Source organism: Nestor notabilis, unplaced genomic scaffold, assembly GCF_000696875.1.
Source record: "Nestor notabilis isolate BGI_N333 unplaced genomic scaffold, ASM69687v1 scaffold2278, whole genome shotgun sequence".
NCBI classification, from domain to species: Eukaryota; Metazoa; Chordata; class Aves; order Psittaciformes; family Psittacidae; genus Nestor; species Nestor notabilis.
The window spans coordinates 1,171-14,665 of record NW_009939468.1 but is presented as its reverse complement, the minus strand read 5'-3'; the positions used below and the strand labels follow the sequence as shown (position 1 = coordinate 14,665).

General features: G+C 40.2%; 1 protein-coding gene across 1 annotated transcript in view; it reads left to right on the top strand.

Annotated features, from left to right (window-relative positions):
• Window positions 1–11,220, top strand: part of TULP4 (tubby like protein 4) — a gene marked incomplete at its 3' end in the record, with an annotated part of 108,465 nt that extends 97,245 nt beyond the window's left edge. Inside the window, exons 7-12 of the mRNA XM_010019857.1 lie at window positions 3,196–3,420; window positions 5,680–5,914; window positions 6,339–6,483; window positions 7,941–8,085; window positions 9,360–9,453; window positions 11,077–11,220. Coding sequence (XP_010018159.1) covers window positions 3,196–3,420; window positions 5,680–5,914; window positions 6,339–6,483; window positions 7,941–8,085; window positions 9,360–9,453; window positions 11,077–11,220 — 988 coding nt within the window. The remainder of the gene's footprint in view (window positions 1–3,195; window positions 3,421–5,679; window positions 5,915–6,338; window positions 6,484–7,940; window positions 8,086–9,359; window positions 9,454–11,076) is intronic.
• Between the last annotated feature and the right edge of the window lie 2,275 nt (window positions 11,221–13,495).

Below are 13,495 nucleotides of genomic sequence, written 5' to 3'. Positions count from 1 at the left end.
AGTGGGTAGCATAGTTATTGAAAAATATTATTTGAGCAGTACATTTAAAGGTCAGGTCAGATCTGGCATTTGGGTGATCTTTTCTTTCTCCAAGCTTGTAATGACAGACTAATTTTCCCTGAGTCTCATCTTAAATCTTAGCCCTTCACCATAAATGAAATGTTGCTGGATGTTAGGCTTGAGAAGTACTGTGGGCCTGACCATTACATAGAAGAGGAAGGCAAAGCATGCCTGGTGAATCAATAAACAAAGACAAACCAGTATGGTACAAGTGCTATTTGATGAGATACTAAGATTAAAACATGTGTAGGAAGACTAAATCAAGAGTAGAAATGCTGTGATTTACAAACAGTGTAACTCTTGTAGGTATTGTGTGTGTGTGTGTATCTAAACATGCACCCACTGACATATTGTTTACATAAAAATCTGTAAACAGAGCATAAGGGAATCAGATATTCAGAAGCTTAGAAGATGGCTGAACTATGGTTGCCTGTGGTGAAACCATGCAGTGAGGCAATGTCTTTCAACTTGTAACTTTCAATTCTTCCTGAGCTTCATAGTGCTGTGTTGCCAGACATCCTTCCCAGTGTTTCAAAGCTTCTGAAAAACCTGTTCCTTGGGAATATGTCTAAGATTGCAAATGTTCTTGCACTGGTGGTATCTGCATCTCTGCTGTTCTTTGGATGCAGCAGTAACCTGAGGAGAGAAGTGGTTTCGTTTGGCTCTATTTGGAAGAAGGGAGGCCTATCTGGGTGTGATATATTGTGTTATAGTAGCTGCAGTACTAGACTTCATGGTAGGGCTCTCTGGGTGTGCTGTATTGGATTATGCTAGCTGAGATATTAGACTTCTCTTCTGGCATTAAACTCTATCCAGTAATTAAAGATTTGTGTGCAAAGTCGCATCCTTGTTTGTTCTTTCACTGTATTTATAGGTAAGCTTTTGTTCATGCAAGGTGAACAGAAGGATGCAGTTTGGATCCCATGGTAAAGATGAAGTAGATAGTTCTGTGCCTGTGCAGAATTCAGCACGTGGGGAAATCAGGGTCACTTCTCCTAGTGCCTTTCTCAGGCTGTCATACGCTAGATATGGCAGGAACCTAAGTTGTGTCAGTGCCTTTTCAGTTGCATTTATTTTGCAAGCTTGAACTGTCTTATTACTGCCCAACAGTATGAGGGCTGAGCCAAACTCTCAAATCATGAAAATACTAATCAGTAAGGTATCCTTTATGTGATCTCTCATCAAATTTGAGGCCCTGTCCCACAGATAGTGGTTATGACAAGCCGTGTACTAATTATTGATGGTACACAAAGGATTTCTCAGTTCTTTTGAAGTTCTTGACTACAAAATGCCTTTAGCAGTTACTGTGAAAATCACACGGTTCACATGTTGCTGCTTTCTATTTGCATATCAGTCAGCCTGAAGGTTTGTGCCTCCATGGAAGTATGTGTGTGTGGTGTTGCCTAGATGTAATGAAAATGAGGCTTCTTCATTCCTCCCACTTTAAAACCAGTGTTTTCCTTGAAATATAAATCTAGGATAAAATGATATTCTTTTCTCTGAAAAAGTTATTTCACTCAACCCTGTATCTTGATGATATACATTGATATAGTACTGTGCAGCTGCCTTTTGCTTTGTATCATTCATATAAAAGCATTTTGTCCCAGTTTCTCACCTTTAAGCATCTTGAATTTGTAACTGAAGGGAAAGCTTTCTTCTCCAGACTAGATTTGTAACTTCCAGGCTGATCTAACCCAGCTGTCTGGGTACCATATTATTAGAGAGGAGTGGATGAAAGTTATTCTTGATGGTGCCTTGACCCTTGTCTTCTGTATAGTTAATTCTTGGTTTGTGCATCTTGTGAAAAGCAAAGATACTCCAAAAAGACCTTGACCTTTCAGTAAATACAGTTCATAATTTAGATTAAAAACATGTTTGCTTAAACTTTTTAGTGTCATGGATTGTGAAAAGGAGGGAGCCCTCCACAGGAAAGAAGAAACCTTTTGTAGTTCACTGATCAGACCCTGCTGCACAGTATTCTTCATGGCATGAGAGTTTCTTCTTTACTCTGTGTTGTTTATTTGTATAGAGATAGCAGCTGGGGGATTGAAATTCCATCCAGTATGTGTGTATATATGCAAATACAGATGCTTTGTAACAGAAGAGATGACAGGTGAATGCAGCTAACACTCATGAAAGGCAAAAGTAATAGTGATAGGGCGGGCTGTAAGAGGTCACAACAGACTGGCGCTTTACATGAAAAAGATGGGGTTTAGGAGGAGAGGCTAAAGAGCTCCTTGCAAGCACAACTCAGTATCCTCACATGAACTCTTAATGTTCATGCAGCAGGGAATAATGTCCAAAGCAGCGTTTGAGTTGTTTATTGTTAATTAATAATAAACATGTTCTGACACTTAGTACCAGTTGCCCCTGACTCTGGTTTTACTGTCATGAATTTAGGCATTCTGAATATAGCAGGCACAAGACAAAAGGTCATTTTCTGTTTTGTTCCTGGTGCTTTTCCACAGTTCACTTCCTGTGGGAATAGTTTAGAAGAGGTACTGTACAGCAGAAGACACAGTGTAAGACAAGAAAGCTGACTCTGTTTTGTCCAGTAGTTCACTAGGGCATGTAATTTAACTTTTCAGTTGTAAAATGTGAGCCATTACCAGTGGATGAAGATTGATAAGATGACTGAAATAAACATCTGGATAGGGCATCAAGAGCTCCGGCTTTTTAACACTGTGTGACTTTAAACTCACTTGGCATAGAATCATAGAGTGGTTAAGTTGGAAGGGACCCTAAAGATCATCTAGTCCCAACCCTCCTGCCGTGGGCAGGGACACCTTCCACTAGACCAGGTTGCTCAAAGCTCCATCCAGCCTGGTCTTGAACACTGCCAGGGATGAGGCAGCCGCAGCTTCTCTGGACAATGAATTTGATAGACAATTCCTTGTGTGGAGGGCTTTAAGCCTCATGAACAAAAAGCCCTGTATAAATATCAACTGCTGATGCTGATAATTTCAGATGTTCACATCCCTCTCCATTTTTGTGGGCAATTGTATGCACTTTTAAGTGTCTGGAAGACTTGGGGTAACGTGACTGGTGCTTGAATTCATGTGACCGCTTGCTGTGCAACTCTCTAGGAGCAACTACAGGCTCTTTTAAAGTATTATCCTTTTCCTCTCCACACAGCGTCCCATCATCTCCATCTGTTGGGGTCACAGGGATTCGCGCCTGCTGATGGCTTCTGGACCTGCATTGTACGTTGTCAGAGTGGAGCACAGGGTCTCCAGCCTGCAGCTGCTGTGCCAGCAGACCATCGCTGGCTGCCTGCGGGATGACAAGGATATCAGCAAACTGACCCTGCCCCCTCGGCTCTGCTCATACCTCACCACTGCCTTTATACCAACTATCAAGGTAAAAGGAAAGAAATATGTGTGTGTATGTGTAAGGAAGAGGAAGAGGTTGCTTGATTTCCCTGCCATGGTGCTCCTAAGTGGCAATGGCTAAATTATAAGATATTATAATTATTATAATTATCATAATTATCAGTTTAAAAGCTTGATTAAGGGTCATTCCTGTCCTCTTCAAGAGCCCACTGATCCATTTGGTGCCTATTAAGATCTCAACAGAGGGCTCACACATGCTGATATGCTTTATTCCATGGGGATGGCCTGTCCAAGGACATCCCAAGGATAAGATATGCAGGTGACTCAGAAAGACTTCTGAAGCAGCTCATGCTGATGGTAATACTGTGTCACAGTTGTAAGAGAGATGCACAGTCTTAAAAAGTGTTGCCTTCCTACTTGTTACATGAGTCCTTATATTGCCAGGAAAGTTACACTTTAAGACCTGTGGCTGCCCAGACATTTCTGCTGACAGTGAGTTCTGCTAACCTTACTGTTCCAACAGAGTTGTGGAAAATCAACTGGATATTATGCCTTTTCCTGTACCACGAGCAGAGCCATCTGCTCAGCCCCTTTGTTTTACGGTTTTTGCCTGCAGTTATATCTCAGGATTTCTGAACTCTTTATCACAGCCTATAAACCAGAGCATTAGCTGGTAAATGCCCTACATTTAAACATACATTTTTGTGTTAGGTATTTTCTGTGTGTGTGTTACAGCATTCTCTTGAGCCAGTTTCACATCCTTGTTAAAACAATGCAGAGCTAGAATAACTAATTTAAAATCAGTGGAGTTGGCCCAGCTTAGATGAGAATAAATTATGCCTGTAAAATAATGATTCAGCATGGCTCCATTTGGGTACTGCTAATGAGGGCAATTTGTGCAACTGTGAAACATTTCATTTGCCAGAGAAGAATAAATGCCTTGCTGTAACCGTAACTCCTCAATCTTCAAATCAAATGCAGAGCATTTAACACACCAGTGGCTCTCAGTTCTTTCTAGCATGCCTAGTTCTCCCCAGAATGCTTTCCATGTTGTCTCAGAGCCACCCCTGCAGCTCTCTAGAGCTTCAGTGGTGCTTGCTTGGGTGTTGGGGAGGAAAGGGAACAGGACGGGATGGGACAGGATGGGATGGAGGCAGATGTTGGTTGTATCAAGGCTGGGAGCCATGACATTGCTCAGAGGGGCAGAGGCAGTATAGGAGAATGTACTTGCCAACAACTTTTCTGTCAGCTCCTAGAGGGGGCTGCGTAGATGAGAGGCTGAAGCAGGATTCCCAGAAGCCACGTGCCCCTCACTGCTGTTTCATGGGTGTTTCTGGAGCCTCCTCAACACTGATCTACTTTACCCTGGCTTTCCCCCAGGCACATACTCCTACCTACATTTTCAGTTGTGCCTCCAGTGCCTGAAGAGGCACCATCTTCCCTGCCTGCATGCCTCTTCCCCCTCCAGCTTGAGCACTACATCATAGATCACTCCTCAGCCTGTATCCATCTCAGCAGGTTAAGGAGGCTTCTTTTTCCCCCCACTTTTTTTCCTTGTACTTTCATTTTGAAAGAAACTGTGTTGACTTAGACACATTAATAGTATTTGTGTCATACAGGCTCTATTGTTGTAGACAAAAGCAGTCCAACTGCTTTAGGACCGAGCTTTTCATGGATTAATACAGCGTGCTGGCAAGCAGGGCAAAGTAACCTACCCTGAGCTTTGTGTTCATATTTCTTCACGTTGCACACAAATAGGCCCTTGGCAAAGATGGGTCATGTGCTTGGAAGTGATAAAAGAAGTACAAGCTTCTTCCAGAGCTGACAGCATTGTAGCATAGTGGCATAGTATGTACTGGTACTAACCAGGAATGGGAACCTGAGTGGCCAAGTTCACTTGGAGCACCACCAAGAGACAAGATACTCTGAGACTTGGGGTTGACCATATTACCCAAGTTAGAAAGAGAAGTTTGTGGTAGAGCCAGGGCTTGAAGTCAGGTTGTTGTCTAGTTCAGTGACCTGATCACACATCCAACCTTCTTTTTTCATGTAACTAGTTTCAGTTTTCTGTGTACAGCTGCTTTTGACCTAACTAAATAATACACAGCTGCTCTGTCTTGCGTGTGGGTCCTGCATAACTCACACAGTAACCTGTGCTAATCTTGAACTGCCAAGTTAGAGATGGGTTCATATTCAGTTAGTTGTGTTGGGATTAAGTCACCACAGGAAAAAAAACACCACAATAACCTGTAGGAAACTTTCTCTTTCCTTGCTTCATTTAATCAAGCCTCCTATCCCAGACCCAAACAACATGAGAGATTTTGTCAGCTACCCAACAGCTGGTAATGAACGGCTTCACTGCACGATGAAGCGGACAGAAGATGACCCAGAGGTTGGTGGTCCATGTTATACTCTGTACCTGGAATACCTTGGGGGACTGGTGCCTATACTGAAGGGACGTCGCATTAGCAAGTTGCGGCCGGAGTTTGTCATCATGGATCCTAAAACAGATGGAAAAGCAGGTACAATTGAATTGTTGCTCTGAATAAAAAAATGATTCAGAAACATTTAGATATTAAAAGTTAAGGAAAATCTTCAGCATGACCTAGGCTTAAGCCTCTGAAATTATGCTATTGTCTCTTCTGTCTTATGAAAGGGAACTTCTTCTATTTGAGTAGTGGGGAACAGATTGGCAATCAGCAGAAAATATTCTTTAATATCAGTTTTGCGTTGATATTCACCCCTCTGAATCATGTTCACTTAGGTTCAAATCATTGGAAATTTGGAGTTTATACTAGGCAGGGTGAAGAATGGTTAATTTTCCTCTGCATGGTTTTATCTCAGCTGCTGCCTGTGGATTGGATTTATGCTTCTGATGACTGATGGTTGCAATTGATATCAGTTTTCTGAAGCACCACTTACATTTTCTGGGGCCTGTCTTGATAGATGAAATCTATGGAAACAGCTTGATTTCCACTGTGATTGACAGCTGCAACTGCTCTGACTCCAGCGATATTGAACTGAGTGATGACTGGGCAGCAAAGAAATCTCCCAAAATCAGTCGAGCTAGCAAATCACCCAAACTCCCCAGGTAATAATTCTTTGGATGATGCTTCTTCTTTTTCCCCTGGTTTCTTTCCTTTTTTCTTTCTTTTTTCTTTTTTTTTTTTTTTTTTTTAAACACTGTCTTGACACCTCATAAAATTAAAAGCAAACTTTGGGCAGATAGAAGTCCTCTGAAGGAGTGAGATTCTCTACAGTGTGCAATTCTGGGGTGATCTCAAGAGATTGGTGTTGAGGTGGTCTGTGGGGAGGGTTCTGGGGCAAAAGCTAGTGGGAAACAGTAGGGCACGACTTCTTCCCAAACAGTCTTAGAGAAAGATTTTATACTCTCCCTCCTCGACCTCTGCCACTTGTGACCTTTTGCTGCCATGGAATGTATTTTGTCCTTCAAACAGTCTTGTGTTTTTACCTCCTCAGTGCTTAGTTTAGGTAAAGCCTTTGTTTCCCATGAGGTATTCTGAAATTCAGATCTATGCATAGGTAGCATAGATCCTGGCATAGATGACACTGCTGCTGTGGTGACCTTGCAAGGGAGCCTCCGCAACCAGATCCTCCTAAACACTGGGTTGACAAGGTTCTGTAACAATATGCAAAACAAGCTTCTAGGCTATTGATTCGTCTGGTTCTTTTCTGCTGGTTCTTCGTTATGTGCACAGACAGAATCTTCCATCAGCACAGAGCCTCACTGATGTCTGTGATGCTTCTCACTGACATTTATCTGCCAGCTTCGTGTTATGGGATTGAGGCCCTGATGCCTTCTAGTAGCAACTGACACTTTTCCAAGGACCTTACATTATGAGTTTGTCCTAGTATGAGGCAAAGCAAATGCATCCCTTTATATATGAACATACCAAAGTCTTAGTTTAGTAGTAGTACTTGATAAAAGCGCCATGAACTCCTAAGCCTAAAACTGAAATGGCTCAGGAAAAACAACTATATTGCATCCTTGATTTTCTAAGAGTATACTTTTGAAATCTAACTTTCATTTGCTATTTTTCCGACCAGTCAGCTGTTTCAGGTGCTTAGTCACTTATTTGTGACCCACCTTGTATAGTGGGAGGTAGGAATAACTTTTGGCTTAGAGTAAGATCACTGACAAAGTTGTCGAGCCTTGGTTTGCTGTACTGATGTGAAGATCTGCCAGTTCAGGTGTCATGTTTTCATTTCTTGAGACATTGCTCAAAGACTTCATAGCTGAAATAACTCAGCCCTACACCTTTTTGTGGATTAGTAGAGGATATATTATACCTGACAGAACTGCTGTTAGCTTTGTTAAATGAATCAGAAAGTATTCGGTCTGAGTTACTGCAGGTGTCAGTTCTTACATATCTTTAAATTTGACTTGTAACTCTCCGTCCTGTAGACTCTACAGTCTCTTAGAGGACACTATACCAGTTGTCTTCACTATGTATTTGCATTCAAAGGCATGAACTTTGTGCATTTTTGAATGCCTGTTGATGATTCCAGTTATTGCTTTATCTGCAGAATCAACATAGAAGCTCGCAAATCTCCGAAGATGTCACGAGCTGCGCAGGAGATATCAAGATCACCAAGGCTGCCAATAAGGAAACCTTCTATTGGTTCGCCAAGCCTAACCCGAAGAGAGTTTCCTTTAGAAGATATTACTCAGGTATTGTGCATATTGTTGTCAGACCTGAGTCCACATGCATCTCCTTCCAGAGGCAGCATGTTGTGGTATAGATCCAATGATCAGCAATGAAAAATTTTCATTTAATTACAGTAGCTAGATGGAGCAACTAGAGAATTGCATCTTCCAGGTCAATGTTAGTGTTTGAAAGAGTTGGTGGGATATCAGGTGTTGTCTGGTAACTCCTGCTACCATTGACCTCTGTCAGTGTGAATCCATGTGAGAGGTTTTATCCATGTGAGAGGTGATGTTGCTGGCTGTTTGAAAGTGTAGGTAAAAAGGCTTCATCAGTTTCTCAGAGCTGTCTTAATGCTACCAAAGTTCTCTGCTTTGCTAGGGATTGCAGAGATAAGCAAATGCTTGCTTCAGAGGGCCACTTGTTGTCTGTTTGATAATTAACATGTAATGGCCTTAATTGGAAGGAAGGCAAGGAATTAGTATTTTGTGCTCTTTGTGGTGTTTGTGTCCTGTGGATAAATGAAACTTAGCAAGCTGTAGAACTGTCTGGGTTACATATTTTATTAATACCAGACAGCGCTCTTTTTATTCTGTTTTGTTTCATTTCAGTTGGGTTTTTTTCTGCTCTATCGTTTCACTTTTTCCTTTATATTGAAACGGTCTAGATCAGTTACACAGCAGGGGTAAGTAGGACCAAAAGTCCTTTGAATAGGGCAGGAGACCAGAGGCTTAGATCCTCCTCTTGGCAGATCTAACTCCTATTGGCTGTGTAACTCTTGGCCTTTGTGAAAATCTCTTGGTCTTTAAGACCCATAATTTGATCACCATGGAAGCAATGTTTTGGGAAGCTGCTTTGGAAATCCAGGAAAAATATGTTTGTCTTTCTTAGTAATTAATTTCTGTCTTACTTATTGTTCTATAAAGTCATTCATAAGCATAGAAGCAAAGGGCAGAGTATATTTACAGAATAGCCATGCTCTCGTTGTGCAGGAGAAGCAAGTGCCTGAAAACAGACCTATTCTCACTAAGTGGCCATCATGTTGTTCAGTTCTTCAACAGCTTTTATCAGCCGATGTGTCTGTTGCGTACACAGTATCTGATGGTGTTCAGATATCAAAATGAGACTTCTTAATGACTGGGTTTAACAGTTGCTACATAAGCACATTAAGATGTTTCAATAAAATAAAAACAAGAGGAGCTGAAATTATCACTTGCAATAGCCTGATTGCTGTGCAGATTTTTTATTAGACTTTGATACAGATTTTATTAGGTGAAAATGATTTTGTTTTGCTTTGCAGCACAACTATCTTGCTCAGGTCACATCTAATATCTGGGGAACCAAATTTAAAATTGTGGGTTTGGCTGCTTTCCTACCAACTAACCTTGGTGCAGGTAAAAGTAAACTCTATTGATTTTTTGCATGTCAGACTCCTTCTAACAAGCAACAAACTTATGCCATGTGATTCTTTTTAAGTGATCAGAAGGCTTCTTTAACAAAGCATTTATTTTCTATGGACAGTAGCAATTAGATTTTACAAAATTCACTGTAACTGAAAGAGATTAAAATCTATACATACAACAATGAGGTGATCAATGAAATGTCAAGTCTTAGTTGTAATAAAAATATTAATCAACAGTCAAGACCTTTATTTTTACAGTTCATTTGAACAAAACCCAAACAAATAAAGAACATTTTTGTGAGAAGGCTATAATAAAAATCACAGGTTTTAAGCTGCTGTAATAGAAATATTTTTAGAAGTTAGATTTTTGTAGTCACTTGGCTACTAATTATACCAAAGTAATGTTTAAAAAGTTATTACAGCATCATGCTCAAGATTCTTCAAGTCAGTGCATAGCCTTATCATAAGGTTCTCTTGCTGGAGCATCAGTAAATTGATAGCCTTTATTAGACATAGTAGTTGTCTATGCTCCTTACCTTCTTCTGGGTAGGCCAATTCTGCCTTGATAGTCCTGTTGAAGGAAGAAGGCTGAGTAAAGAGCAGAAATGAGTTCTGAATTGAAATATTCATGCAAGTATAGGAGTTCTATGAGCTCTTCAGAAAACTTATTTTTTCCTGTGTTGCATTATATAGTTAGATCAGGACTACATGATGATTCTCTAAATATCTTTTGTGGCTATTTTGACTACTCAACTATCAGACAAGACATGGACTCCTAACTGCTGGGGAGAGGACTTTCTCTGGCCCAGCCTCCAGGCAAAGGTTGTCATCTCAGGATCATGTCATCCTGGGGACAACCAGTGCTACCATTAAAGGGCAATGGCACCTTCTGCATAATGAAGTGTTACGGAAACCCTCAGGTTTGTTCCAGCCACTTGTTTGAAGTTTTTTTCCAAGTAATATATGACTTTTGGACGTCTGCTTTTGCAATGATTGTCAAAAGATAGTGTAATAATGACCCTACTGAGTCAGAAGAGGTCATTCTAATTTTCTCATTCAGTGACAGATAGGTAGACAAGAATGTAAGTGTAGAGTAAGTGTATAGTGATACTTCCTTCAAATGTTCTCCCTGTCTCCAGTGATTTGGGTCCCAGGGAGTTCCTGACCCAGGAAGAGTTCCTTTGTATGTAGTAACCCTCAACAGATTTCCTTCCTGAGTGCTTTCCAGTTTTCCCCTAAACTCATATAATTCAGTAACATCCTTTGGTGAAGAGTTCCAAAAGTAGAACGGAAAAATTATCTTCCTTCCATAAAAATAAATGTGAATACAAGATGACATAATTCGTTATTTCTGCATATTATTTAACTACAGACATGTCGCTTCTGTTTAAAGAGAAACAGCTGAAAGTAACAATATCTTTAAACTCTGTTTATGCAAAGTGTTACATAGTGATTCCACTATGAGTGGCCCATACTTGCATTTGTTCATTAATACAGTAAATAACAATAGTCATAGCCCTTCTGTCTGCATTGAATTGATTCTTTCTTAGCTTTAGATGTTCTTTACGTAACAGATGTATTTATTTATTTATTTATTCTTACACTGTCTCTCCAGTAATATATAAAACCAGTTTGCTGCATCTGCAGCCCAGGCAGATGACAATATATCTCCCAGAAGTGCGGAAGATTTCAATGGACTACATTAACCTGCCTGTCTTTAACCCAAATGTTTTCAGTGAAGATGAAGATGATTTACCAGGTAAGGAGGAGCTGGAGGTCTCCATATTATAGGTTAAGCTAGATGGAGAACATATCACTTGTGTCATTTATCTCCTCTGGTAAACACAAAAATCAAAAACCCTTAGTCTGATGGGGAGGTGGGGTGGAGAGGGTGCTGTAAAACTGAATTAGAATAAGGCTAATACGTATTATGGTCATTGTTTTCTAAAACGTGGAAAGTGTAATCTGTATGGAGTTGCTAATTGTCAAGTTCATTGGAAAAATAATCATCTTCTATTTAGTTCACTAAGAATTCTCTAGAGACCATTATTCCATAGAATTCTCCTTGCATTCTGCATCTTTGTAGGACAGAAATGTAACATACTGGAAGCCAAAAGGGTCGTTCTTGTGACCCGATGGCAGCGAAGTACAGCCTGCTGATAGGAGCTTGGCTTGGAGGGCAGGTTCCCATAAAACTCAGTCACCCTTTGAGAAGTGATAAATACCCATTTGGATTTTTATCAATACCAAGTTTTACAGAGAGGCTAAAATAGCGAAGTAGTCTATAAACAAGGGGCACCAGGAAGAATTTCTCATTTCACTGGGATGTAAGGTAGCAGAAGACTCAAGCAGTGCAGGGAAGGCTTGGGTGCAGGTGTTGTGAATGTGACAGGGGAAAGGACTGGAAGTACTCAGGAGCTACTCCAATAAAAAAAGTAATCATGCCAATAAAATTAACAAATAATAGAAAAGCAGATAAATTAATATATTTTCAGAATTTTCACATCAGTGAGGGATTACTGTTGCCAGGTGACAGGTTTCAGAAAGTAATACAAAAATTAAATAGGAAAAAAAAAGTTAATACCAAGTTTTCATATCCCTTCCTGAAAATTGGATTAGATCTGCAGTATAAATTTCTTTTATATTATTAAAGGAGATGAAATGGTACTCAGAATTGCAGGTTGGTGAACACCACATAAATATAGGAAAATTGTTAGAGAAGATTTGTTACAGCCCTTTGAGAAGGCTGGTAAGAGAATCATTCTACCCTGTCCTCCAGAACAGCCTTCCTCTTCTTGTCCACTTTTTTCTTTCTACTTTTTTTTTCCTGAAAATTGATTTGTTACTTAACAAATGGAGGCCGCCTAAGTCTCCAAAAACATTTTTGGGGATATCCTTTCTTAAAGCCTGCATATAAAGGAAAAAAAGTGCCATATGCTAATGGGAAAAAATATTGTGGTGTAAATAATGATTACATGTTAGATAAAAAACCGCAAAACCAAAACCGTGGTACAGAGCTGCTCATGGGAAATAGAATGTTCATAGTGAGGTACTCTTAAAGTAGTCAGTAAAGATTTGGCAAGGCAAATGGACAGTGAATTTATTTAACTTGCAGATTATGCTAACAGATCAATTAAAAAAATCAGAAAAATAGAAAAAAAAAACCAAAACCCATTGGATTTAAACACTATGGGATATTAAGCATCACCACAACGAGTGAGGTTTTGTTTGACAAAGCACTTAATACCCATGACAGCAACATTGTGGGTTGCTCAAGCCAAGCTAACAATTAAACCTCACGTTCTGGTGGATAAATTGCTAACCTTGCAGGCATCAGGATGAAAGCATGGCCTGCCAGCCATGCACAGAGCCACGCTGCCTTAGGGTCAGTTAAGTTTAGCTGTCAGTCTTCTTCTAACAGAATGAACAGAACTGCCATAAAGATTAGCCATAGACCTAGCTGTACACCTATTACATTCAGACCGATGCTCATAAAAGCCTAATGCCATTGAAAATGTAATTACAGGGCGTGGGTAGATGACTAGAATTTTAATTAGAAATTAATCAGGAACTGAGCAGCTGCTGGAAGACACCTGACTAATGGATCTCTTGCCTGATCTGGTCTTGCAAATTAGAGGTCTCCACACAGCTTGGCACTTGTAAATGATCCTGGATATGACTCTACGATCCTGAAGCCTAGTATCTTTTCCTCCCATAAACCTGCTGATGCAACTCACTTGCCATTTTTGGTGGGTTCTGTACAGGAAAACTAATAAAGAATCTGCAAGATTATTAGAGGGTTTAATATACTATTTAGTGTTTCCCCTCATTATTATATTTTGTTCCTTCTTATCTTTCCTTCTGCACCTGCACTTGGTTCCAGTGTCCTCATTTCTCTGTCATGCTCCAGCTTTTCTGTAGTAGCCTCTCTTGGAATCACTCTCACCACTTTTTGCAAAAGGAATTGCAAGCAGTTGAGATAGCTCCATGCTTCTGCTTAAAATCATCAGAATTGCTTCTTACCTCCCTATCTT